Genomic DNA, 27,685 nt, shown 5'->3' with positions numbered 1-27,685 from the left:
TGACGAGTGTGAGGCGTAGACTGACGAGTGAGAGGCGTAGACTGACGAGTGTGAGGCGTAGACTGACGAGTGTGAGGCGTAGACTGACGAGTGAGAGGCGTAGACTGACGAGTGTGAGGCGTAGACTGACGAGTGAGAGGCGTAGACTGACGAGTGTGAGGCGTAGACTGACGAGTGAGAGGCGTAGACTGACGAGTGAGAGGCGTAGACTGACGAGTGAGAGGCGTAGACTGACGAGTGTGAGGCGTAGACTGACGAGTGAGAGGCGTAGACTGACGAGTGTGAGGCGTAGACTGACGAGTGAGAGGCGTAGACTGACGAGTGTGAGGCGTAGACTGACGAGTGTGAGGCGTAGACTGACGAGTGTGAGGGAAAAGGGAATTCATACAGTTATCTACTTTCACACACACGCAACCACACCCGAGACGTCAGGAAGGACGTCTGAGCTGTTCTTGTTAGCACCGGTTTGCGAACTATAAAAGCATTACTCAAATGAAATGTAGTTCATATACAGGCATCCAGTCTAGAGAGAGAGTGAGTGGGGGGGAGGGAGAGAGAGAGAGAGAGAGAGAGAGAGAGAGAGAGCGGTAGAAAGGCAGGGGGAGAAGTAAAGGGTATAGAAGAGAGAGCTGAGTGATTTTTACATTAGTACCTGCTGGAATGGGTTGGAAAGCGTCTGGCTGCAGAGTAAATAATACTGGACGATATCTATAAAGAGAGACACAGGAGAGACACGTGAAGATAACAGGTCAGACACAGGCGGCGAATGTTAATGATGTAACCACGCCCTTTAACGGCTGTTAACCACACCCCTCCTGTGGCTCACCTGGTGGGCCAGGTACAGCACAGTGCTACTAACACCAGAGGTTTGGTTACCAGGGATCAACACACATTTGGTCATACTGATAAACAAGTCAGCCAAACGTAAACGTACAAGTGCCCGTCACCCTGGGCAACAGAGCTGATATTAATCACAGATGACACTACAGAACTACTACAATAACCCTGTCACATGTACCTTAATGCTTATAATTATAGCTATTACAGCACAGTTCTAAAACCCACCCTTTCTCACACACACACACACACACACACACACACACACACACACACACACACACACACAGTACATATAAAGTGACTGTACTCACTGTAGCTGATCACGTCTTTGGTCTGGTTCATGATGAATTTGTCTGGAGACACACAGAAATCGCTGACGCCCTGGAGAACAAACAGTTAAAGTTACTTTCAGAAAAGACCGGACTGTGTTAATACCATCTGCCCCTTGCACAAACACGCACACGCTCACTCAGGAGCACTCTACACACTCACAGCACTCTACACACTCTCAGCACTCTACACACTCTCAGCACTGTACATACAGCACTCTACACACTCACAGCACTCTACACACTCTCAGCACTGTACATACAGCACTCTACACACTCTCAGCACTGTACATACAGCACTACACACTCACAGCACTCTACACACTCACAGTACTGTACATACAGCACTCTACACACTCTCAGCACTCTACACACTCTCAGCACTCTACACACTCACAGCACTCTACACACTCACAGCACTCTACACACTCACAGCACTGTACATACAGCACTCTACACACTCTCAGCACTCTACACACTCACAGCACTCTACACACTCTCAGTACAGTACACACTCACACACAAAGGATAAATCCTGCTGTTGTTAAATGACAGGCTCCTCAAACAAGACCACAGATCTAACACACATGTCTAACACACACAGATTCACACACGTCTAACACACACAGAGTGGAGGCAGGTGTGATATTTGGAATGCTCAACCCTACAGAGCTACAGGGTGTAGGTTTGAGATCCACACATATGCACAGGAACACGTGATCACACAATGGCACACGTGCACATATATGCACACGCACACACACGAACAGGAACACGTGATCAAGATTACACGTGCACATATATGCACACACGCACACAGGAACACGTGATCACATGACGCATGTGTTGGGGGAACTTACCACAGCTGTAGCTAGATCAGCTCCAAGAGAAGCCCAGCTCAGAATCAAGATTAGGACACCAAACACCATCATCCTGCAACACACACACACACACACACACACATAAGTATAATTTGTCTCTAATTATGACTTGTCATACCTTGTCCAATGAATTTTATATTAGGACACGCCCCTCTACATGTGTGTATTATTGAGTACAATAGTGTAGTGTACAGTAGTGTAGTGTGCAGCGTAGTGTGTGAGTATTATTGAGTACAGTAGTGTAGAGTAGTGTAGTGTGCAGTGTAGTGTGTATTATTGAGTACAGTAGTGTAGTGTGCAGTGTAGTGTGTGAGTATTATTGAGTACAGTAGTGTAGTGTACAGTAGTTTAGTGTGCAGTGTAGTGTGTGAGTATTATTGTGTGCAGTAGTGTAGTTTAGTGTGTATTATTGAGTACAGTAGTGTAGTGTACAATGTAGTATTATTGAGTACAGTAGTGTAGTGTGCAGTGTAGGTTAGTATTACTGAGTACAGTAGTGTAGTGTGTGTATTATTGTGCACAGTAGTGTAGTGTACAGTAGTGTAGTGTGCAGTGTAGTTTAGTGTGAATTATAGTGTACAGTAGTGCAGCGTACAGTAGTGTGTGTATTATTGTGTGCAGTAGTGTAGTTTAGTGTGTATTATTGAGTACAGTAGTGTAGTGTACAGTGTAGTATTATTGAGTACAGTAGTGTAGTGTACAGTAGTGTAGTGTGCAGTGTAGGTTAGTATTACTGAGTACAGTAGTGTAGTGTGTGTATTATTGTGCACAGTAGTGTAGTGTACAGTAGTGTAGTGTGCAGTGTAGTTTAGTGTGAATTATAGTGTACAGTAGTGCAGCATACAGTAGTGTGTGTATTATTGTGTGCAGTAGTGTAGTGTACAGTAGTGTAGTGTGCAGTGTAGTTTAGTCAGTATTACTGAGTACAGTAGTGTAGTGTATTATTGTGCACAGTAGTGTAGTGTACAGTAGTGTAGTGTGCAGTGTAGTGTAGTGAGTATTACTGAGTACAGTAGTGTAGTGTGTGTATTATTGTGCACAGTAGTGTAGTGTACAGTAGTGTAGTGTGCAGTGTAGTTTAGTGAGTATTATTGAGTACAGTAGTGTAGTGTATTATTGTGCACAGTAGTGTAGTGTACAGTAGTGTAGTGTGCAGTGTAGTTTAGTGTGAATTATAGTGTACAGTAGTGCAGCGTACAGTAGTGTGTGTATTATTGTGCACAGTAGTGTAGTGTACAGTAGTGTAGTGTGCAGTGTAGTTTAGTGTGAATTATAGTGTACAGTAGTGCAGCGTACAGTAGTGTGTGTATTATTGTGTGCAGTAGTGTAGTGTACAGTAGTGTAGTGTGCAGTGTAGTTTAGTATTACTGAGTACAGTAGTGTAGTGTATTATTGTGTGCAGTAGTGTAGTGTACAGTAGTGTAGTGTGCAGTGTAGTTTAGTGTGAATTATAGTGTACAGTAGTGCAGCGTACAGTAGTGTGTGTATTATTGTGCACAGTAGTGTAGTGTACAGTAGTGTAGTGTGCAGTGTAGTTTAGTGTGAATTATAGTGTACAGTAGTGCAGCGTACAGTAGTGTGTGTATTATTGTGTGCAGTAGTGTGTGTATTACGTGGTAAGGAGACAGCGAGACTGCTTGGCCAGACCGAGACATGCTGCCAGACAGACCACCAGATCCAGGATCAGTATAAGCATGTAAGTCAGCCACCTTCAAACAAACAAACAAACAAACAAACAAACATTACTTAGAAAACTTTCTCAAACCACGTACAAAGAGACGTGTGAAAGTCTCTGTCATTTGTGACAGTGCAGGTGCATGTGTGCAGGTATAACTACAGACAGTTACAGACAACTACAGACAGCTACAGACATCTATAGACAACTATAGTTACAAACAACAACAGACAGTTACAGACAACTACAGACAGCTACAGACATCTATAGACAACTATAGTTACAAACAACTACAGACAGCTACAGACAACTACAGACAGCTACAGACATCTATAGACAACTATAGTTACAAACAACTACAGACAGCTACAGACAACTACAGACAGCTACAGACATCTATAGTTACAAACAACTACAGACAGCTACAGACAGCTACAGACGTCTATAGACAACTATAGTTACAAACAACTACAGACAGTTACAGAAAACTATGGACAGTTATAGGCAGTTACAGACAAATACGCACAGTTATAGACATCTATAGACCAGTTACAGACAACTACAGTTACAGACAGCCTTTACACTCACACTACTAAATGGAGAAAGCAGTGTGCTTATGTGTGTGTTTCTAACAGAATATCTGGCCTCTCATACTCTGTTTACACATGGAAGTAAAGGTGATTAATATTAGATGCATCTATGGCTTTAATTTTTCATACACTGAGAGCTGGACTAAGAGGATTACCTCAGCACTCCCCTACACACACACACACACACACACACACACACTCTAATACACCTCGCTCCCAACAGCAGTAATGTCATGGTACTAGTTAAAACATGATTGATTCACAGTCTGACAGAATGTGAAGCTCCTCCGTCTCGACGTCCACACACCAGGTGTCGGCGCTGTGCACAAAACCTCATTGAACTCAGCGTAAAAAACTCCTTAATGGCTCATGCTGCAAATAGCACCATTAGTAGAATTAGGACTTCACTGTCAAGATATAATGGTATTTAATGTGAGGGGATATTCTTAAATCAGTCCAAGGAGTCGATCACCCTCACACACACACACACACGCAAGTGTAGATCTTGCTCTCATTCACAAACACACAGGCCATTTACAGACACACGTGGAAAGGTTTCAACACATGATGTGTGAGAGGAGAATCAATACTTGACAATATCCACAGCACCGTTGAAGCTCCATAAAAACTGAGCTCATCAGTTTCCAGTTGTATAATGAAAATCTTGATTGCCTGTTTACCTGTAATACTGCATGAAGGCTTTGTGGTGTTTACCTGTAATACTGCATGAAGGCTTTATGGTGTTTACCTGTAATACTGCATGAAGGCTTTGTGGTGTTTACCTGTAATACTGGATGAAGATTGTGGTGTTTACCTGCAATACTGGATGAAGACTGTGGTGTTTACGTGTAATACTGTGTGAAGATTGTGGTGTTTACCTGTAATGCTGGACGAAGGCAGCGTGGTGTTTACCTGTAATGCTGGACGAAGGCAGCGTGGTGTTTACCTGCAATACTCGACGAAGGCAGCGTGGTGTTTACCTGCAATACTCGACGAAGGCAGCGTGGTGTTTACCTGCAATACTCGACGAAGGCAGCGTGGTGTTTACCTGCAATACTCGACGAAGGCAGCGTGGTGTTTACCTGCAATACTCGACGAAGGCAGCGTGGTGTTTACCTGCAATACTCGACGAAGGCAGCGCGGTGTTTACCTGCAATACTCGACGAAGGCAGTGTGGTGTTTACCTGTAATACTCGAAGGCAGCGTGGTGTTTACCTGTAATACTCGATGAAGGCAGCGTGGTGTTTACCTGTAATACTTGATGAAGGCAGCGTGGTGTTTACCTGTAATACTCGATGAAGGCAGCGCGTTCCGCGAGTGTGGCGAGGTTGACTTTGGTCTGCTGCCAGTCAGGAAGCCCCAGTAACTGCTTGACGACGTTGTCTGACATCTTCTGCGTGAACTGCAGTGTCTGCACAAAGTCCTGTCGCGTGGCAAAGATCTCGTCCAATCGGGACAGGTGCGCCTTCAACCCGCTTTGCATACTACCCACAGTGCCCGTCACCTGTTAAAAGGAAACGCCTGACAATGATGGGCTGCACACGACATGTTTGACTTCGTAACTTGATGAAAGCCTGAGGACTGAGAGCCAGTGTGATTTATAGCATGTTGAATACTAAAACAATTTTTGGGGTAATGAGCACATATGCAATACTGAACAACAGGAAGTGCAGAACCAAAGGAAAAGAAGAAAAGTTTGATTCAAAACAGTTCGAATCAAAAGTAGTGGAAATTACAGCAATTAAGGAAGGAGGTGCGGTATAAGATAAAACACACCAACACTCAAACATTTAATTTATTATTATTAATAAACTCGTTAAGCAAGACCTCTAACAAACAAAAGCAAGCTATGGCATAACATATGTCTGTATATTAATTACATAAAATGGCTTTGAACATGTCTCAGCCAATCAGATTTTAGTACTGGAATGATCCAGTTTCTAATAAAAGAATGAATTAATGTATCTTTAGTAAAATCCCATTTGTCAAAATGATGGAAACTGTTTCATCACTGCCACCACACTGACCTGCTGCTAAACGTCAAGGAAAGGAATTGGCTGTAAGAATGACTAAAAAACCTGCATCATTACAGATGCCATGCCACCGCAGATATACGACGTCTACACCTCAGAGAACATCCAGTCTTCTCTGAGCGCCATTCCATAACTCCTGCACCATTCTGCACCCATGCTCTGCTTGTTTTTGCTTTCCATGGTAGTCAAGGCTCCGTAATTACATCTGAACGGAAGAGCTCACGCATGATAGGGGAACATCCCACTCACATGGATTTATTGCTTTCTCCTGACGCTGGACCATAAAAACCGTAAAGGAAAACCGTTGTTGGAACATGAGGGTTCATTTTGCAAGTTGTGTTTTCAAACCGAGGAGGATTTCAGAACTGTCCTGACGGGCAGGCGGACAGACGGATGGACGGATGGACAGAATGTGGAATGAAGGTAGGAGAACAGAAGGGGAGGAAATAGAGAAGATATTGTGGTAGAGCAAGGTAGAAAAAATATTCTGATATGTGTGAAGACTGATGTGCTTGCAAAAAATCAAGTGAAGTGAGAAGATCTGATCTACTTTATGTTCAAAGTAATCTGCTGATACTTCATTCGGTTTCTGGAAGTTACACACCAAGCGCCATCGGTACTTTAAACCTCCAAGTTTATAGACAGATCATTTGAAATGAAACACATCCAAAAACTGATCAACTCATCTGTTTGTTCATAAATGTCCATTTTTCTTGGGTTCTTTTATTGGTGTCTTTTTCTGTGCTATTTGCGCCTTAAGGCAGTTGTTAAAGGTTTTAGTGGTTTGGTACAATTCTGCCATTGTGTATTATGGTGTATTATGATGCATTATGGGAAAATAATTCATCACAATGGCAGTTACTGCACATACTCTGCGTTATCTTTAACGACTGTTCTCATATTTTAATAAATGAAACACACACTCAATCCTGACAGTTTCCAACGTTCCCGTGCAGGTTGAGAATGGTTTACTAAAATGGAGATGTCGGTAGAAAAGTTGATAACCTTCAGCAACTTCCAAAGAGATTTCAGATTTCTCCAACCTTCTCTCACATACCCGCACAAATAACCCTTACCCATAATGCAACATTTTGTACAAAACAAGGGAACACAAGCAGCTGTTAAGTAGTGGAGCGACAGACATTGGAATAAGTTAACATCTGTTAAGTCCATATGTTTCTCTGTTAGTTAGCATGTCAGTGTTAGCACTGGGGCGAGCTCACAACACAGCAAAATAAAGTGACAGATGGCAGAAAAGCATTAATGGTGATGGGTGTCCATTCAGACTGCCTCCATCAACCACTATTTCATTTTCTTTCCTGTACAACGATCATTTTTATCTGACTTGTCATAGTATCTAACATCTGAAAATCAGATTGGTGTTCTTCAGTTAGCTAGCAAATAAAACCTCTGAATCTCTATTCACCACCAGTCAAATTAGAGGGGCTGTTTTGATCCAAAACGGGGCGGGGCTTCAGTACCTGGATGTGCTGCTCTCATCTATGATGCAGTGTGGATTCTAGAATTCCAGAACATTCCAGATGCTTTCCAACATTCCCCACAAACATGTCGTACAAACGCAAGGGACTCAGTCCTTTTATTCAACTGGAGAAAATCCATCAATCTTGCACACCAGAGCTCACTGACCACATGCAGATTGGGCCGTGTGCAGCCTGCCATGGAAGTAAATGACATCTTGACTTTGGCCCTGACAGTGATGTATACAATGATGTCACCACCATCATCATCATCACCGAGTCCCACAGTTCAACCCTGCAGGCAGGAAACTGAAGCTTTTATCCAAAGCAAATTACAATTCTGACTGAACACAACTTGAGTAATTGAGGGTTAAGGGTTTTGTTCAGAGGCCCAACAGTGGAAACCTGGCAGTGGTGGGACTTGAACTGGCAACCTACTGGTTACTGGTCCAGTACCTTCACCTGCACCAGTGGCCACAGTCAGGCAAAGATGCTCCAACATGCTCTATTATTCCAACTCCAGGCACACACATCCATGAGGAAGTTACGGGGTTTGTAAACAAAATGAAAAGAAAAGGCAAGAGAACAAAGATAGAGAGAGAGAGAGAGAGAGAGAGAGAGAGAGAGAGAGAGAGAGAGAACGCAACAGAAAAGCCCAACAGACATGAGAGTGAGAGAATATCTGTATGCCGAGCAAGTCTGAAATGTTTTCAAGCAGCAGGGAGTCTTGAACAGCTGAAGAGTTTGCAAGGGGCAAGTCTCTCTGTGGGAGAGTTCAGGGCTAATGATGTGAACTGCAGGCAGGGATCTGAGTCTCAGACAATGGCCTACATCATCCATTCCAGCATGCACTGCAGGAGCTGCTCTCTTTCTGAGCCATTACAACACACTACTGATAAAGTGTGCTCTCGGGAAGAAAAAAAACATCGCAAAGTGTCTGTTTCAGTGCTGTGAATTGCCGAGGACAAGCTATCTGTTAGACTGACTCAGTCTGAGCAGAGAAGCCAAGACTGCTGTCGTCTCATGCTGGAGACATTTCAGCGCTCACCTGGGGGCCTTCAGCATGACAGAGTGGAGGGAAATACACTGGCATTCAGCGCTCTATGAGCGTGTGTCACAGCAAAGAGTTCAGGAGCCTGCGCATGAACTTCATGAACTAGTATTCAACACCAAGAGCCTTCTAGAGTCTAGAAATGCCCTCATTGTGGAGTCTCAGGACATCACCTCATGCCTCAGCCACAGGCAGAGGTTATTCATTCTGGTGTGTCCTGTAGACCTCAGCTCCAAACAACAGATCTAAGAAATCAGAGGCCAGACTGTACGCAGACCCCAGATCAGTGGAAAGCTTAGGGTTTGGGGCGAAGGTGCTAGTAAAGCTTTAATCTGCATTCATGACAAATGAGTCCCCTTCTCCTGCTAGCTGCTATCCACCAAACCAAAAGCAAAGCCCACACATGTATGCCATCAGGGCTCAGAAGCGTAAACTACCCCAGGAGATGTGTAAACTACCCCAGGTATGTAAACTACCCTGTGTAAACTACAGGCGTGAGCATCTGTTCCTCTGCTGGTTTAAAAGCAACCCTACACCAGGAGTGTGACTTCACTGATCCAGACACACAAATACAACGAATAAATCAATAATGTGAAGGACGTTTTGTACAGATATAAGACAAAACAGGTTATTTGTTAAAAATGCTTGAAGACAGACTTCATCTAGTAATTCTACTGTTTCTAATAACACATTAAGTGAGTGAATGGCGACTTTGTTCTGAGAGACCATGAGTGAATTTAAAATAATCTTCGACAACGAGCTGTAATTATGCAGCGTTCTGACCCACAAGGAAGGTCACAGTGTGGCTGGAGTCTGGGCCCTTATAGGTACCGCGCAGACCCATGTACTGACCAGACACAGTGCAGGGGACTGGGTGTGTTCCAACGTCCCCAGTGAACTGTGTAGTGACCAGAGACAGCGCAGGGTTTTAGGGTGTGTTCCAACAACGAGCCAGAATCAGTCCACGCAATATAACACCACTATACCTTATACTACTAATGAAACTGATTCCCTCAAAGCAAAAACAATCAATCAATACTGATTACAGTATTTAATATACAATAATGCATGCATATTATAATATATACATATGATCTAATAATATATCTAATAATATGATATAATATTTTGACAGAAATATTAATTGAAATATAATACATATTAGATACATATTACTGCATACTGATGTGCCAATATAAGGCATTATATGGATGCGTCACTGCACTGATGTGTGCATGTGTGATCGGTGTGTGTATGGTTGTGTGATGTGTTACTGATGTGTGTATGACTTTGGTTAAGGTTATAGTTATGGTTGGGATTTTGCAGCAATATGAATACAGGCCTAGTTTCCATAACCGTGATCTTGTTATGTCACTGATGTAGTAAAAATACACTCAACTTATTCACACACACACACGATCACTGCCCTGTTTCCCTCGACTATGGCATCCTCAGAATCCAGAATCTCTCTCTCTCTCTCCCTCTCTCTCTGTCTCTCTCTCTCTCTCTCTCTCCCTCCCTCTCTGTCTCTCTCTCTCTCTCTCTCTCTCTCTCTCTCTCTCTCTGAGTCAGCAGCACACTGCCTAATCGTGCTTGGCCAGAGATGGATACGGACGGTTTAGTGCCTAAACTGACAAAGCAGGCCTGGTGGCTTAGTGTTCCCATCACCTCTGAAGGGGAAAAGATTGATAAACAGGATTCTCTGTTCAGTGCACGGGGCGTCATAACTGCACAGATATAAAAGAACTTTTGTGGTCATGCTTTTTTGTCAGGGTAGTGTCTGAGGGTTAGGTGAGAGTCATGTGTAGTGTCTGAGGGTAGTGTGTGAGAGTAGTGTGTAGTGGGTACTGTGTGAGAGTAGTGTGTAGTGTCTGAGGGTAGTGTGTGAAAGTAGTGTGTAGTGGGTAGTGTGTGAGAGTAGTGTGTAGTGTCTGAGGGTAGTGTGTGAGAGTAGTGTGTAGTGGGTAGTGTGTGAGAGTAGTGTGTAGTGTCTGAGGGTAGTGTGTGAGAGTAGTGTGTAGTGTCTGAGGGTAGTGTGTGAGAGTAGTGTGTAGTGTCTGAGGGTAGTGTGTGAGAGTAGTGTGTAGTGTCTGAAGGTAGTGTGTGAGAGTAGTGTGTAGTGGGTAGTGTGTGAGAGTAGTGTGTAGTGTCTGAGGGTAGTGTGTAAGAGTAGTGTGTAGTGGGTACTGTTTGAGAGTAGTGTGGTGTCTGAGGGTAGTGTGTGAGAGTAGTGTGTAGTGGGTACTGTTTGAGAGTAGTGTGTAGTGTCTGAGGGTAGTGTGTAAGAGTAGTGTGTAGTGTCTGAGGGTAGTGTGTGAGAGTAGTGTGTAGTGGGTACTGTTTGAGAGTAGTGTGTAGTGTCTGAGGGTAGTGTGTGAGAGTAGTGTGGTGTCTGAGGGTAGTGTGTGAGAGTAGTGTGGTGTCTGAGGGTAGTGTGTGAGAGTAGTGTGGTGTCTGAGGGTAGTGTGTGAGAGTAGTGTGTAGTGGGTACTGTTTGAGAGTAGTGTGTAGTGTCTGAGGGTAGTGTGTGAGAGTAGTGTGTAGTGGGTACTGTTTGAGAGTAGTGTGTAGTGTCTGAGGGTAGTGTGTGAGAGTAGTGTGTAGTGGGTACTGTTTGAGAGTAGTGTGTAGTGTCTGAGGGTAGTGTGTGAGAGTAGTGTGTAGTGGGTACTGTTTGAGAGTAGTGTGGTGTCTGAGGGTAGTGTGTGAGAGTAGTGTGTAGTGTCTGAGGGTAGTGTGTGAGAGTAGTGTGTAGTGGGTACTGTTTGAGAGTAGTGTGTAGTGTCTGAGGGTAGTGTGTGAGAGTAGTGTGTAGTGGGTACTGTTTGAGAGTAGTGTGTAGTGTCTGAGGGTAGTGTGTGAGAGTAGTGTGTAGTGTGTGAGAGTAGTGTGTGGTGTCTGAGGGTAGTGTGTAGTGTCTGAGGGTAGTGTGTGAGAGTAGTGTGTGGTGTCTGAGGGTAGTGTATGAGAGTAGTGTGTGGTGTCTGAGGGTAGTGTGTGAGAGTAGTGTGTGGTGTCTGAGGGTAGTGTGTGAGAGTAGTGTGTGGTGTCTGAGGGTAGTGTGTGGTGTCTGAGGGTAGTGTGTGAGAGTAGTGTGTAGTGTCTGAGGGTAGTGTGTGAGAGTAGTGTGTAGTGTCTGAGGGTAGTGTGTGAGAGTAGTGTGTAGTGGGTAGTGTGTGAGAGTAGTGTGTAGTGTCTGAGGGTAGTGTGTGAGAGTAGTGTGTAGTGGGTAGTGTGTGAGAGTAGTGTGTAGTGGGTAGTGTGTGAGAGTAGTGTGTAGTGTCTGAGGGTAGTGTGTGAGAGTAGTGTGTAGTGGGTAGTGTGTGAGAGTAGTGTAGTGTCTGAGGGTAGTGTGTGAGAGTAGTGTGTAGTGGGTTAGGGTTAGGGTTCCTGCGTTATGGACTGGAGGAACTCTACGTGGGACGTTGGCTGCAATAGTATCCACTCACCAAGTTCTCCACACCTGCCAGTGTGTGATTGGCATTATACAAGGAGTAGGTCAGTTGGTACACGCCATCATTGGTCTCACTGTTGCCATAGAAACCCACTCCGACTGCAACACTGCAAAGCAGAGAGGAACAAGGTGATGGTTTAGATCTTCATCTATCTGACACTTTTATCCAAAGTGATTTACAGTTCTGACTGAACACAACTTGAGTAATTGAGGGTTAAGGGATTTGTTCAGGGACCCAACACTCGCAACCTTCTGGTTACAGGTCCAGGACCTTCACCACTGAGCCACCACTGCTACCATCATCACCGTACTCACACTACAGGTGCATCCGTACACCTGAGAACACATGACCTTTAATAAACTTTAATCTGTGGCTGGAAAAAATCACGCAAATACCACTAGCAGCTAGGCTAAGCTAGGCTCATGTTTATCCACTAGCAGCTAGGCTAAGCTAGGCTCATGTTTATCCACTAGCAGCTAGGCTAAGCTAGGCTCATGTTTATCCACTAGCAGCTAGGCTAAGCTAGGCTCATGTTTATCCACTAGCAGCTAGGCTAAGCTAGGCTCATGTTTATCCACTAGCAGCTAGGCTAAGCTAGGCTCATGTTTATCCACTAGCAGCTAGGCTAAGCGAGGCTCATGTTTATCCACTAGCAGCTAGGCTAAGCGAGCATTGCTAAGCTAGGCTCATGTTTATCCACTAGCAGCTAGGCTAAGCTAGGCTCATGTTTATCCACTAGCAGCTAGGCTAAGCTAGGCTCATGTTTATCCACTAGCAGCTAGGCTAAGCTAGGCTCATGTTTATCCACTAGCAGCTAGGCTAAGCTAGGCTCATGTTTATCCACTAGCAGCTAGGCTAAGCTAGGCTCATGTTTATCCACTAGCAGCTAGGCTAAGAAATAAATGAAATAATGGAACAAAGTTGTGTTTCATTACAACTTTGCATCGATACACTGACATCAACAAATAATATGTACATTTAATGAGAATTCAAGCAAAAGAAATGCATCCCAGAGATACCAGAGAGAAAATGCTTTTCCTGTTCCAGTGATGTGTTTTCCATGAAGACTGAACATTTGTCATGTTAAAGACTAGAGGACACTAACTTGTATGTTTGAATTCTTATTGGTTCTGTGTGCCAGAGAAATTTATGGCATGATACACCGACTGAACTGTTTTATGAAATGTAATACATGATCATATTTTTGCCTGTGACATGCAACAGACCTTAAGCATGGCAGTTAAAATGTGTCATTTATTCCAAAAATAAGAGAAGAATACAACAGAGTTGTTTACATCTGGGGTCGTTTACATCCGGGATTGTTTACATCCGGGCTGTTTACATTTGCAGTTGTTTACATCTGGGGTTGTTCTTCCTCATGTAAGTATTCACAGAGAAGCTCAAGAAAAACAGGGATGTAGACACAGAATGTAAACAGCACACCAACTCTGCTCTGCTAACAAGCACTCCTATTACCCATCATCCTCTCTGCACTAAACACTCTCTGGAGACTCTCATCTGTGGTCTGACTCTCCCTCCAGAAAAAAAACCCCTTTCAGCTCTTTAACTGAATCTGCTGTCCATTAAGTGCAGTGATACCTGCTCCCAGCATCAAACTGGGATTCTGGAGGAGCAGGCTGCCATCTGTAAAAGGCCGTCTCGCTGGAGAGACCGGATATTCTGTCTGTAAAAGGCCGTCTCGCTGGAGAGACCGGATATTCTGTCTGTAAAAGGCCGTCTCGCTGGAGAGACCGGATATTCTGTCTGTAAAAGGCCGTCTTGCTTGATCTTGTTTGGTCTTAGCAAGTGTTTACTTGTTTTCGAAAAGGCATGCGCTCCCGGCCAGGGGCAAAACAAAGAACTGACGGTCCTTTTCTTCCAATCACAGAACTGTGTGTGTGTGTGTGTGTGTGTATATATATAAACATCAGAACAATGAGAAATCTGACCAAATCTTTGTTATCTACAGCTTCTGTGATCGGAAAAACCAGATTGATGTACTTTATTGAACCCTAGGGAGAAACTGAAGAAATGATCTCGTGTGTACCAGAAATCCTCGCGGGCAGGCAAACAGGAAGTGTTTCATAAAGATGATGAGATCATCATCTTCTACTCTCACGTCCTCATTCCGTCCAGTGCTCCTGACCACCACAGCACAGTGTAAACGCACGCAATACCCAGGAAGAATAGCGCTTATTCACCCTACAGTGTCCACTATTCCCAGTATTAGGGGAATATTCCGGGCGCATTTAGGCAAATGCCATTCTTGGACCCTGCAGTAGGCTTGTAGCGTTAAAGGTGTTTGGTGTGTGGAAATGTAGACGTATGACAGCTTGAAATGTTTAGATGGCTGGGAAAAATTACACAGACCTCCTGAGGATCAAAGCACCGACCTATTGAGGGTACAAACACAAACCTACTGAGGGTCAAAAGCACAGACCTGCTGAGGGTACAAACACAGACCTCCTTTACATTGAAGTACAAAGTGGTGGCTTTCAATCGATCAGTAGAAGTCAGTCAAAATGCACTGGTGTGTAGATCTGCAGTGTATTAGTAAGACTGTGTTTTAGTAAGATTGTGTGTGTGTTACTAAGATTATCTCAGTATATCAGTATATTGAGCAAGTACTGTATGTCACCAGAGGCACTACAGAGAACTGTGATAAAAAGTATACTTCAAAACACCACGCATGGTACACACCCCCACAGCCTGCCAGCTATTTCCTGTCTAAAGCTCAGATGTTACCCAGTTGAAGAAAAGGAGCAAGACTGATCCAGAACAGAGGTTGCAATTATTCCAGTGATGACAGTAAAGTGTTTTCATTAGTAAAAATAGCCTCCAGGAGTACTACATACTGAGAGGGGGGGAGGAGAGAGAGAGAGAGAGAGAGAGAGAGTGAGATGGAGAGAGTGTGGCAGTGATGGTGAACAGAAGACCTCCTATGGGCCTTTTTTTGTTGTGTGTTTGGGTGAAACTCTTACGGTACATTTACACTGCAGTGAAAAGAGGCGATTTTAGCTCTGATTCTCTTTCATGTCAGAGGCAGCAGCTGTAGGATCACGGTACATGTCACCGTGTACCGTGTACCGTGATCCAAATTCAAAAGGGAAGGAGAGAGTGATTATTAGTGTTAGCTAGTGTTAGTATTAGTGTTAGCTAGTGTTAGTATTAGTGTTAGTATTAGTGTTAGCTAGTGTTAGTATTAGTGTTAGCTAGTGTTAGTATTAGTGTTAGTATTAGTGTTAGTATTAGTGTTAGCTAGTGTTAGTATTAGTGTTAGTATTAGTGTTAGCTAGTGTTAGTATTAGTGTTAGCTAGTGTTAGTATTAGTGTTAGCTAGTGTTGGCTAGTGTTGGACGGGTCTATCTTTGAAACACTTCTGAGGCTCTCCAGTTCCCTTATAGAGGACGCAGAGTGCCGCCTGGTCTGCGAGTAGCTGGATTTGAATGCCTTGAGAGGCCCAGCTGCAGGTCTTCATGGTCAGGACTGGTCCTCATGGTCAGGACTGGTCTTCACAGTATGTCTGTCCTGTATTGTTTTAAGGTTCCCTGGACCAAGCACACCACCAGTGTTTGGTGCCCGTCCCCCACACAGCAGCCTTTAGTGTTTGGTGCCCGTCCCCCACACAGCAGCCTTTAGTGTTTGGTGCCCGTCCCCCACACAGCAGCCTTTAGTGTTTGGTGCCCGCCCCCCACACAGCAGCCTTTAGTGTTTGGTGCCCGTCCCCCACACAGCAGCCTTTAGTGTTTGGTGCCCGTCCCCCACACAGCAGCCTTTAGTGTTTGGTGCCCGTCCCCCACACAGCAGCCTTTAGTGTTTAGTCTGTCCCCCACACAGCAGCCTTTAGTGTTTGGTGTGTTTCTGCTTTTCTAACACACCTGGTTCGGCTCCTGTCACTACAGAGTCCCTCCTGCTACAAAGAAGGTGAATGAAAAGGATGAACATTTTTCTTTTTTCCATTCTCTGGTATTTCCTCAGCGTCTCCGACAGGCCGTTTGGAATGAGAGAGAGAACCGAGCGACCATGGCAACAGCCACAGAGCGACACCGCCGCGTTGCGCATGTGTCGGCAAACAACTCCAGCTCCACAGAAAATGTCAGAGGGCCAGCGGAGGCAGGAGAGAGAGTCCCGTACGCGTTCCAGGACGACACTTCGCCCCCTCGGTTCGGTGCCCCACGCCGGTAAAAAGTCCAAGGGCAATAAAGACGCAGCCAAAATTCCTGCTCCTCTCTGCGCCGACGCGCCACGCACTGATTTAGAAATGCCGTTTACACCACAAAGGAATCGCGAAAAAGCCCCCGTTATATCATCTCGATTCATCACGGCCGACGTGGCCCGTGTCGACTCCAGCTCTCTGATCTGCACTGCTGTGGTCGGTGTTCGGGTCAGTGGTGATCACGGTCCAGTCCGGGCCACGGTCATTAGTATTCAACGCACGGCTCTCAGGGGGCACGTTGTTGTCTGAACAAAGCCGTATATCGTAAAGGTCGTTTCTTACCCGTTTCTCCCGTTATAGACGGGCCTGCACGCTTTTCAGAACAAGGAACTTCCGTCTTCAGAATAATTTCACATTTCTGGTGAGCCCATCATGACATAAAAAAAGCAGTTACAAACACACTTGTTTTTCCAGTGCACAGAGAAAGATCTCGAAGTGTAACTCTATTTGAGCACTATTCTTACTTTCCCAAACTTGCATTCCCTGTTTTCCAAAGACCCGATGACCTTGCCAATCTACGTTATCAAGGATCGCTGTTTTTATACATCAGAGCAAAGTTTGGAACGTCACTGTAGTGTAGGATTTAAAACACCCTACAGTATTGAAACTTTCCTCAAAGCTGTCCCTACATTCTCTGAGGGCATACCTCAGTCATGTTACACACACACACACACACACACACACACACACACACTACAGGCATGAGAAAATACCAAATATAAAATACCAAAGAAAACCAGACGAAAGGAAAAAAAGGTTTTTTTTTGTTTGTTTGTTTTTGAATGCATCCAAAAAAAGAGCAAGTAGCACAATGGTGAAATGAACATAATTTACATACTACTCCAGTACTGCCCACACCACAGGCCTGGTCAACTTTGCCCTCAGTGACCTGTGTCCTGTGGATGCCTCCTGCCTGCGCACATCCACATACTTCCAAAGTTGGGTTTTATGATTCTATACATAATTGTAACTATACTCAGTTTAAGACGTCAGACATCGCGTGCTAAACCACTGGAGTTTCACACAGGGTCCGGCCCACTTACTTCACAGACCGCGCGACCTTGCGACCTCTTCGTGAGGTCGTCGGACTGGAAACTCCATTCATCGGCGTTTGGCTGAATTAAACCGCCGACACCTCTGGAAGACTCAGCAGGGGTCTCTCATCCTGGTCCCCTCCCATCTCATGGCTAAACCAACCACAAAACCTCTTTCTCTTTAGATGTAAACCCACACTGGCCTCCATAGATTTTAATTTCTTTGGGCATTGGTAAGGATAGCGTCCCACTCCACCACAGGCACTGGTGAGGAGCCCTGGACCACAACGCTTCCATAATTCCAAAAGTTTGTAACTGCCGCGTATCCCGAGAGACCTCCAGGCCGTGACGACACGTGTCCCAGCTGCGACTCAAACCTTTATCTGGCCTGTCGTCAGGGGAGAAGCTGTGGTGGGAAGCAGGAGGTCACGTGATGAAAAGAAACCGCAGCGGGACGTAGCCTGTCTCCAAGAGGAGCTCAGACACCAGCTGAACTTAATAAACACAGCCTTCAGCACAAGACTGTCATGTGATTAACACACACACACACCTCTTAATATAATTTAGGTGTGTGTGTGTGTGTGAGAGAGTGCGAGTGTGGGTGAGAGAGAGAGTGTAAGTGTGAGAGTGTGTGTGTGTGTGTGTTTGTGTGTGTGAGAGAGAGAGAGACTGTCACTTCCTGCTCCTCTGAAGTCCAAAACTGATCAAATGAAGATGATCAAGATTCTGGATTTAATCCACTAAAGTTTCTGGTACTCTTTTAATCTCACAATTCTCACTGACTTTGGCTCATTTGTAGGGTGACTAGAGATAGTACACTACCCAACCTTAACCTCAACCACGCCCCAAAACATGCGCGCCTCACGTTACCTAGGAGAGGCAGACAGACACGAGAAAGTACCTCAGGTTGGTCTGAGGTCATGGGCTTAGTATTTGAATTTCGTTCCACATTAAATGGTGCTGAAATACTGGACATGTACCGCTTCCTCATTTAAGGTGGAACAAAATATTTGGATAAGAAGTCGTCTTGAGCTGCGTGAGGTTTCTCTACCGCTAGCTGTGTTTGAACCTGTGTGAGGCTGTGCTGGCTCGTCATGTGACCCAGTGTGGTGTTTGGGTTAGAGGCTGCAGACAAAGCTGGTTATCAAAGTACACATGCGTATCGCAAAGCGTAACCCGACGTTAGATTTACTATGTTTGTTTGAACGAGGAAGGAAATACCAGTGCGGTTTCCTGTGACTGCTGGTGTCAGGTTTAAAACATTGATGCTTGCCTGTCTGCCCCCTCCTACCGGAGGGCAAAGGTCAAAACCCCTCCAGCCCTTGATCCCCAAGTACGGGGCAGTTTGACCCGCCACCTGTCAAGATTCATAGAATACGTGCATCAAGACTCGTCTCTGTCCTGACAGCCGGTTGGTATAACTTCAACTGGCTGAACAGTGGTCATTTTCTTTATTCAAACGTCAGCTGAATATTTACATTTGCACTGCACCCGTCATGCTTAGGTATCGTGCTAAAATTGTGTTGTGTGTTTTGCGCCGTGTTGCGTGTCGTGTGTAGTAGTGCATTGTGTGTCGTGTTGTAGCTCTCATTCCAGGTTTGCCAGTCACAGTTAAGGGTGTTTATGGAGTCTAACATATTTCTGCTAGCTAAGGACACATTCAGTAAACAACTAGAGCAGTTTTGTAAGTCTCTCTGGGCAAGGGCGTAAGGATTACACCGTCACTCCCAGGATTACACTTCTTCCAGGAAGATTCCATCTCTATCTGAATTTTTCCTTGTTTATCAGGGCTCGGTTCCACCTGTGATCCAGGCCACACAAAGCCTTCATTTGTAGGGAACCTTGGGAAATAAATCCATCATTCCTACAATTCCGCGCTGCATGTCGGACTCGGGGCTGCCGCCGTCGGTCATGTGAAAACACACGCGGGCGTCTGATTGGATTAAAGGTGTTTGTGAATGGAACACGCTGTGCTGTGTGTGTCGTTGTTACCGAGGCGACTCGATGGTTTCGGTCCTTGGGAAATTGACCTCTCTAGCGCGGTGTGACACTTGGCCTGTGTAATGTGTCTTCTTACCTCAGTAGTTCCTTACTCAACCCTGTGGTGTGTGTGGATGCTGGATTATACACCAGAGACAAAGCCATGCCCAGGTTATGTAGATTTACTACACGGCAAGATATTTAGATCTTTGGTCACATGCACAAGCTACATTTCACCACTGAGGTGAATGATAATATGCAAGCAATTATTTCATTTTACTGTAGATTTATTAGTATAATTACTCATTCATCCTTTTCTTGCTTCCAAAAAATATACACATATACAATTTAAAAAAATACAAATTTGGTCCACATGTTTATATCCACCCCCACGCACACACACACACACACACACACACACATACACACACACACACTCACCAGCACAGAAGTCCAGCAGTAACAGCAGTCCAGGTGACACAGCAGGAGTTGGGTTTCTTCGTCTCGTCCTCCTCATCCTCTGTGCGGCAGCAGCAGAGACAGCTTAGGTAGACAGCCAGAGCCAGGAGGGTAAGGCCCAGTCCAGCCGCCGCAACACAGGCCAGGAAGAGCAGAGACTGGAGCGCACAAACAGATAGGGAGAAAGACAACTGGTATCATCCCAGTTTCAAATAAGACCCATGCCCACCTATAGATAAAAATGCCATACACAGAGGCAGACTGTGCTCATGCCGTCATACACAGAGGCAGACTGTGCTCACGCCGTCATACACAGAGGCAGACTGTGCTCACGCCGTCATACACAGAGGCAGACTGTGCTCACACCATCATACACAGAGGTAGACTGTGCTCACACCATCATACACAGAGGTAGACTGTGCTCACTCTGTGCAGTACACAGAGGTAAACTGTGCTCACAAAGTTAACCTGCTTGTCCAGACAGCTTAGACAGCGATCCGCTGCAGTGACAGGGCTTGTGTCCAAACCGTCCCTCAGACATCATGACACTGCCTGAGGAGAGCTCCGGGACAGCCTCGGAAAATCTGGAACACATACTGTTTTCCAGAACAGCAGGAGGTTCTTAGCAGGCTGTCCATCAAATGGACATTCCACACCCGTTGGCCAGTCACCGCAGATGTAGGATGTGCAGATGCCTAGACTGCAGCTTACAGTTACATTTACAAATGTAGAGCAGATGGACGTAGACCAGTCGTAGGTACAGCAGGTCTTTCTAGTACAGTGGGAAGACAAACCAAACACACTCAAGATCATTACATGGACCTGCGCTACGAAACGGCCTTTACACAGTTTTGATGTTGTGACTCTTATTGTGTGATTATAAGTGTGCATCCATTTGTGGCAGTGCAATGTATAATTACTAATACCTTTACACTCTGTGTGTGTGAGTGTGAGTTTCCTGCACTACAGAAACTGGAGTTATTTCAGTCACTGAGTCTTAAATGGGGACAAAGCACTATGGCTTCCAGCCAAGCCCTGAGCACACACACGCACGCACACGCACGCACACGCACGCACCTCCGCTCTACAGCGGCTGAACTCTTCTGTGTTCACATTACTACGAGGGAGATAAGGCTACCACAGTTCAGTGGATGACAGCGGAACAAAAGCCAGACACACACACACACACACTCACAAAGACATGCACGAACGCACTACAATGGATACAAGTCTACAATGTTGGCTATAGTGTGTCAGAGGAAGCAGGGAGACTCTCTCTCTCTCTATCTGTCACACACACACACGCACACACACACACACACCCTGCTATCCTCTTTCCTTTCAAAATGACATGAAACAAAGGAGACAGAAATAGACCTCCGCCAGAGTTCCACACAGGAGTCTACGCCCCCCAAATCCCCCACCACCCCCTCCCTCTCTCTCTCTCCCTCCCTCTCTCTCTCTCCACCCCCTCTCTCTCTCTCCCTCTCTCTCTCTCCACCCCCTCTCTCTCCCTCTCTCCCTCTCTCCCTCCCCAGCAATGTTGATACTGCTGTCTGACCTGCCACAACCTGTGGTCTGTGAGATTACACACTAGTCCAACAAAAAGAAGCGCGTGCGAGCGGAGAATGCACAGACTCCAACGCTAGCATCTTTTTCTCACATCCTCTCACATCCGGCTTTCAGTCAGTCTCTCACCCCTGTCTCATGTCCCCGAGGACGAGACGCGGGGAGAGAAACAGGGCCGCGCGTGCGTCTCGCTCCGTTTCTCCGGCCGTCCTTCTGAGGGCGTCCCTGCAGGTGATGGGTCAGAGGCAAAACCTCGGGCTGCTCTACAGGGTCACCCTGCAGAAGGGGTCGTGACCCCAACAACCGAGCAAGCTCGGATGTTTCAGGGTGTGTTCCTTTGTTTCTTTCGTCACCGCTGTGTTCTGGCGTGGAGTTTGTGGGGCCGGGAGAGGGGGAAGTCCTCCTGGGCTCTCCTCGGGGGGCTTACCAGAGGAAAGCGTCTGTGTGAGGTGGTGTGTGTGCACATGCGTGCGCACGCGCATTTAAAGAAAATGGAGGCTGTACAGCTGCATGGGGGTGTGTGTGTGTGTGTGTGTGTAAGTAATTGGGTGTGGTGTGGGTTTGTGTATATGTGTGCATGGGCATGTGTAACTGGGTGTGGTGTGTGTGTGTGTGTTATTCGTGTGTAAGTGCAAATGAGGAGGGGCAGAATTGTTGTCATGGAGATTGGGGGAAGGGTGGCTGAGTTTAAACGCTCTGGGTTAGAGAGGACAAAGAACACACACACCCACACCCACACGCGCACACACACACACACCCACATGCCTTTGCTATGGCAACCTCCAGGTTACTGTTTGCCCTTGTGCTGAGGTCCTGGGTTGAGTGAAAAGGGAAATTATAATAGTCTGAATAAATTTATTTTATTCAGTGAGTGAGAGAGAGAGAGAGAGAACAAAAACAATGGGAGGATAAAAGCATGAAATGAAACCCACAATAAACCCACAATAAACCCAGTAGAGGTGTTTCAGGGCTATTAAGTGAGTAAAGTTACTAGACTTTGGAGAGCAGAGACTAAATCTGGAAAATCTCAAAATGTGTTCAGAATGTCTTTCTCTGTGTCTCTCACGCACCTTTCGGACTGCCTTTCTAGAAACATTTACATAAGGGTTTACAAGAGTTGTGGGCGTAAGGGTTCCAGGTCAGGTGTGTCCACCAGAGTTAGACAGTGTGTCCCCGAACCACTCAGAACTCCAGCGGCGTTCCCAGATACGGACCAGGACTGGACTTTGTTGGAGATACTCCAAACATTCCAAACAACGGGAGAGCATTCTTCACCTGCTCCTGACACGGAACGCAATGAGCCAGGACAGGTCTGGGGAAGCTCAACCGATCCCAGGCTAGGGGCCGCGGCCCACTGAAACAGGGAGACGTCAGCACAGAAGATCCCAGATATAACCTAACAACGTAATGTTTCCTGCTTGTTTCTTTGGCTCTGAGGGGTGGTGGGAGGAGTTTAACTTTCTCATAGCAGGGAAGGAGGAAATGGAGGAGAGACACACTCCTCAGTGCAGGAGAACAAACAGACAGATTTCTGTGAGTGTGTGTGTGTGATCTCATATCAGTAACGCAGCCGTTCTACCGGGGACCTGGGAAGCCCCTCAGAAAGGAACTGATTCACAGAGGCTCTGAATCCATCTACATTCTCCGACACAGCATTTCCCATGACACCGTGACCCCGGATACAGATCCGAGACCGGCGCTCCTATTTCGGAAGAGGCAAACTCCCCCACCATCACGTGTGCTGCGTGATTTAGCGGAAGGACAGGAAGTTTGCCGTCACCCAGCTATGCGGTTCTGGCTGATCACATGACCCCACAGTCCAGCGCCATGACTCCGACTCCGCTGTACAGACACGCCATCAGATCAGAGAAAAGCGGAAACTAAAGGATTATTAGGACTAGATATGAACCCTCTTCACACACTATTATTACTGTCCATACAGATAAACAGAAATTATAATTATAATAAAAGATTTATTCAGAAAGGCCACGAAGCTTTGCTTATGGGACTAATTTTGCAGTGATCTCGGATAACACAAACACCGAACTAACTGGGAGTACAAGTGAATTCATCTGATGATGCACGCACACACAAACACTCAGTGTCTGTGCATTTTCTAGATTTGCGTCTTGCCTCTGGAATTCTCTCCTCTCAGACGTAAGGGGGCTGAACTATAATTCTATAATTCACATCCAACCTGAAATGTTTTTAACCTTATCTAGTCTGTTTTGACGTTAGTGTTGTGTTCGCAGTATTACAGTGCTGTTATGATCTCATCAATGGTAGGTGCGCTTGGATTTTTGAAGCCCTAAATAATGATCATTATGTATGTAATAATTTTTTATATAATTATTATTATTAATATTATAACCCCCACCCTGTATAACTGTTCTTCCCAGTCCAACACACCTCTGTTACGGCCCCGCCCCACTCAGGTGTTTGCCCTGGTCTGTTACACACCTGCTGCTCCTGATCTTGTCGCTGGAATGCTCTGGATGACCTGGGCCAGGTGTGTTAAAGAGAAGTGGTACCTCTGCCCTCCCAGACCCCTCGGCTCTCTCACACACACGTTCCCACACTGCTCCCGAGGGAGCTGCCCGAGATAGTACTCTGCTCCCTGTCAGTGATGTTGCCGTGGGCCCCGGGAAGCGTCTCCAGCAGTGGAACTGTGTTCTGAAAACCCGCCGCGCTATTACAGTTTAGTATCGATTACAGACTATTGCTGGCGCCCAGGCTGTGTGCGCTGGGCCCACACGGACGTTGCTTGTACAGACTCGGTGCTTGGCTCTGGTTATCCCAGGTGAGCTGCTCAACAGACTGGCATGATCTATTTCCAGACAGAGAGACTCTGGGTGCACACTGGGAAGCACCTGCACAGTGCAAACACCACAGCTAGTAAAGACAAGGAAGCATGGTGTAAATTCAGTGCATAATGCAAACAATACACAACAATGTAATCTTAATCTTAAAGGAACACGCCAGCTAAAACACAGATGTCAAAAAGTTATTCAGAACGGAGACCCGCACAAAACCCGTGGGTGGACTGTTCATTCAGTTCACCCTCGGTACGGTCTTTGCATATTTTAACATTTCTCATTAAACGACCGTGAAAGATCAGCGATCGTTATTGCTATGAAGGTACATATTTGGTAGTTTGCATGTACTGTTACACAAGCCTGCGGAAGACAGCTAACGCTCGCACGTGAAATGTTCGGCCGGCGGTATCAACAGTGGAGAGTGAAATCCAAGATCAAGCCCACTGGTTCCGCTCATGTACTGAGCCAGTAGCGACCCGCGAACGGCAGCGTCCGTGAAACCCCCGCTGGGTGGATAATATGCACTCTTCCAGCGGTGGGCCGTCACACTACGGCAGGAATCGGGGGAATCACAAAGAGGACCGAGCCCACCCCAGATAGCTGCACACCCACTCACAGGCAAGCACATGACCCGCACGCCCACACACCCACCCACCCACACACACACACATACCCACCCACCTACCCCCACACACGTGTGTGCGACCTCATTTCAAACAGTGTTGCCATGACAAAACGAAAACTTAAGTAGGCTAAGCCCGAGGTGTTACAGAGCACGGGAGGGGGAGGAAGTCAGATAGTAATGACTCTCGCGAGCACCACTTTGGTCACGTCTTACTTTTAGAGCACGTGCTAAACTGGCCGGAAGAAGCGCACAAAGTTTTGTTTATAAGGTGCAAATGAGCACAGGGTGATATTTCATCACAGTGCACTCTCTCTCTCTCACACACACACACACACACACACACACACACACACACACACACACACCTTCAACATGCAGTGCTGCCTATCCATGAAACACCCTGACATCAGCGGGGCCTTAAATAGGAATCCCAAATCTCACCTTTAGTCTACAACACCTACGATCACTGCACAGCAATATCGCGCATTTGTGTGGAATCAACCAGTCCGAAGAAGCCCATCTCAGAATAACACACCAGTGTTGCTTTTAATGGTTAAAAGGCTTCTTAACAGCGAGATCTCCATGAGACAGTCGTGTCCTTGCTGGTTGAGTCCAAATGCACGCTTAGGTAGGCCTAGGTGTACTGCTGCCCTCTGAATGAAAAGTCCTGTTTTGTGATGTCTCCAAGAGATGACATGTAAAGACATTTTTATTACGCTTGTAATATTTCCGCTACAGGTAGCACTGGTATGGCCAATAAACAGTAAACAAAGGTAAGACAGCTGAACCCTGCCGTGTCGGCGGGTAGAGAGGCCCCAGTGAGTAAGACAACCACCATCGGCTCTGCCGCAACTCAACAACCGCGGAAATCAGCCTTAACCTTCAACTCAGCCAGTCTCCACTACCCCTGTGCAGTTTTGCGTGGACTCTGCCTACACACCGCCAACCATGGCTTTAGCTTTTAAATGTTACCCGATAAGTGAGGTTGTGTACCAGGCGTAACTTTTACAACACAGAAACCCTCAACGTGTTGAGAGCTCCTCGCGTACATGCTGCCCGGGGGCAGATTTGAAGCCACCTGGAGAAAAGAAGCGTCCAGGGACATGGAGCCAAAAGCGGCTTAGCCTGCTTCTTATCGGACACATCTGTCATTTTAACATCATAATTCACTTGAAGACGTAAGACCATCGTTCATCGCATTCGTTTTTATTTATACGGGAGGACACGAAGCCACGCGGACCTTCATACCTTTCCAGGATGTCCAGAAACGGGCCTTTGAAAAAACAAAACAAAACAAAAAACCCAAAAACAACAACAACCGGTCCCGGGGTCTTCGGGGGTCTTGGCCCGGTACTGACCTGCTGGTAGTCTTCATCTTGGGGTCTGAACGTGTCGTCAACCGCCTGGAACCGGAGACTGACGTGGGGGACGTGATGGAGCCAGTGCGCCCAGCACGGGGGCACGTAGCCCACGCGCTCCGGTAACATCCTCGGTCCGCAAGAGCCGCGGCGCACAGACGGAACCGGGACACTTTCCCCGGGAGCTGAAACAAGAACAGGGAGTTTCCTTCGCGTTTTGGACGTTGCTCTCCAGTGTCTCGCCTGCAGACAAAAGCCAGGCTCCGGGAACACGAGCGGGGTCCTCCCACTTCCCAACCCCGCGGCACCCACGCGGAAAATGTCCGATTATCTCGTTAAACCGGCGCAACCGTGCTCTCGCGCAGTCGGCGGTCGCTCACGGAAGCTCCACGGGCACCGATAGCCACGCGCGTTCGCGAGCACGGGGGCGCGCACGAATCAGGGGCACGGGACACGACCGCGAACGAAACCGGAGCTCCGCAAAGATCACTGTGCGCGCAGAGCCACGGGCCGGATAACGCGTTACAAACACAGAACCACACGGTAACCAAACCACGTCTCCGCCTACCGTTCAAAAGGCGAAAGTGCGTAATGACCCGTTTGCGACCCGATACGACGAAAGTCAGAAGTCTGTTCAACACAAGTTCTCATGGCAGGATGTTGGGTCACGGTGGGAGCTCACAAACTTCTCCATTTTCACTGAGCTAAATATTCATATATACATTTGACATTTAGCTGATGCTTTTATTCAAAGTGTCTTACAATCATGACTGAACACATCTTGAGTAATTGAGGGTTAAGTGTTTTGTTCAAGTGGAAACCTACCAGTGGTGGGACTTGAACTGGTAACCTTCTGGTTACTGGTCCAGTACCTTCAACACTGAGTCACCACTGCCTATATGTACATACTACTGTTTATACACTGCCTAGCCCAAAAAAACGTCACCACCTGGATTAACTAAGCAAATAGGTAAGAGCCTCCCATTGGATAATTACTGCACGGGTGATTATGTTTCAGCTGGCAACAAGTTATTTAACCCTAACTGATGCAGTGAGTAGCTTCTCATTGGTTAAACAACCATGTGGAAAGAGACATCCTGAGGTCGTGGAAAAGATGTTAATCTGTTTCAGAAGGGTCAAATTATTGGTATGCATCAAGCAGAGAAAACATCTAAGGAGATTGCTGAAACTACTAAAATAGGGTTAAGAACTGTCCGACGCATTACTAAAAAGTGGAAAGACAGTAGGGAAACATCATCTTTGAGGAAGAAATGTGGTCATAAAAAATCTTGAATG

General features: G+C 46.2%; 1 protein-coding gene across 5 annotated transcripts in view; it reads right to left on the bottom strand.

The window, feature by feature from the left end:
* Nucleotides 1-26,881, bottom strand: part of ttyh2 (tweety family member 2) — a 37,522-nt gene extending 10,641 nt beyond the window's left edge. For all 5 annotated transcript variants that reach the window (XR_004776860.1, XM_035533771.1, XM_035533773.1 and 2 more), the window contains exons 1-8: nucleotides 26,390-26,881; nucleotides 20,004-20,179; nucleotides 12,327-12,438; nucleotides 5,599-5,819; nucleotides 3,664-3,759; nucleotides 2,030-2,102; nucleotides 1,152-1,221; nucleotides 653-708 (exon numbers count right to left, since the gene is read on the bottom strand). Coding sequence is in view for 4 of the 5 variants with exons in the window: in XM_035533771.1 (XP_035389664.1) it covers nucleotides 653-708; nucleotides 1,152-1,221; nucleotides 2,030-2,102; nucleotides 3,664-3,759; nucleotides 5,599-5,819; nucleotides 12,327-12,438; nucleotides 20,004-20,179; nucleotides 26,390-26,518 (933 nt within the window). In the remaining variant the exon portion in view is untranslated. The remainder of the gene's footprint in view (nucleotides 1-652; nucleotides 709-1,151; nucleotides 1,222-2,029; nucleotides 2,103-3,663; nucleotides 3,760-5,598; nucleotides 5,820-12,326; nucleotides 12,439-20,003; nucleotides 20,180-26,389) is intronic.
* Between the last annotated feature and the right edge of the window lie 804 nt (nucleotides 26,882-27,685).

Source organism: Electrophorus electricus, chromosome 14, assembly GCF_013358815.1.
Source record: "Electrophorus electricus isolate fEleEle1 chromosome 14, fEleEle1.pri, whole genome shotgun sequence".
NCBI classification, from domain to species: domain Eukaryota; kingdom Metazoa; phylum Chordata; class Actinopteri; order Gymnotiformes; family Gymnotidae; genus Electrophorus; species Electrophorus electricus.
The sequence above is the reverse complement of the archived record's forward strand: the minus strand, read 5'-3'. Positions and strand labels throughout refer to the sequence as shown.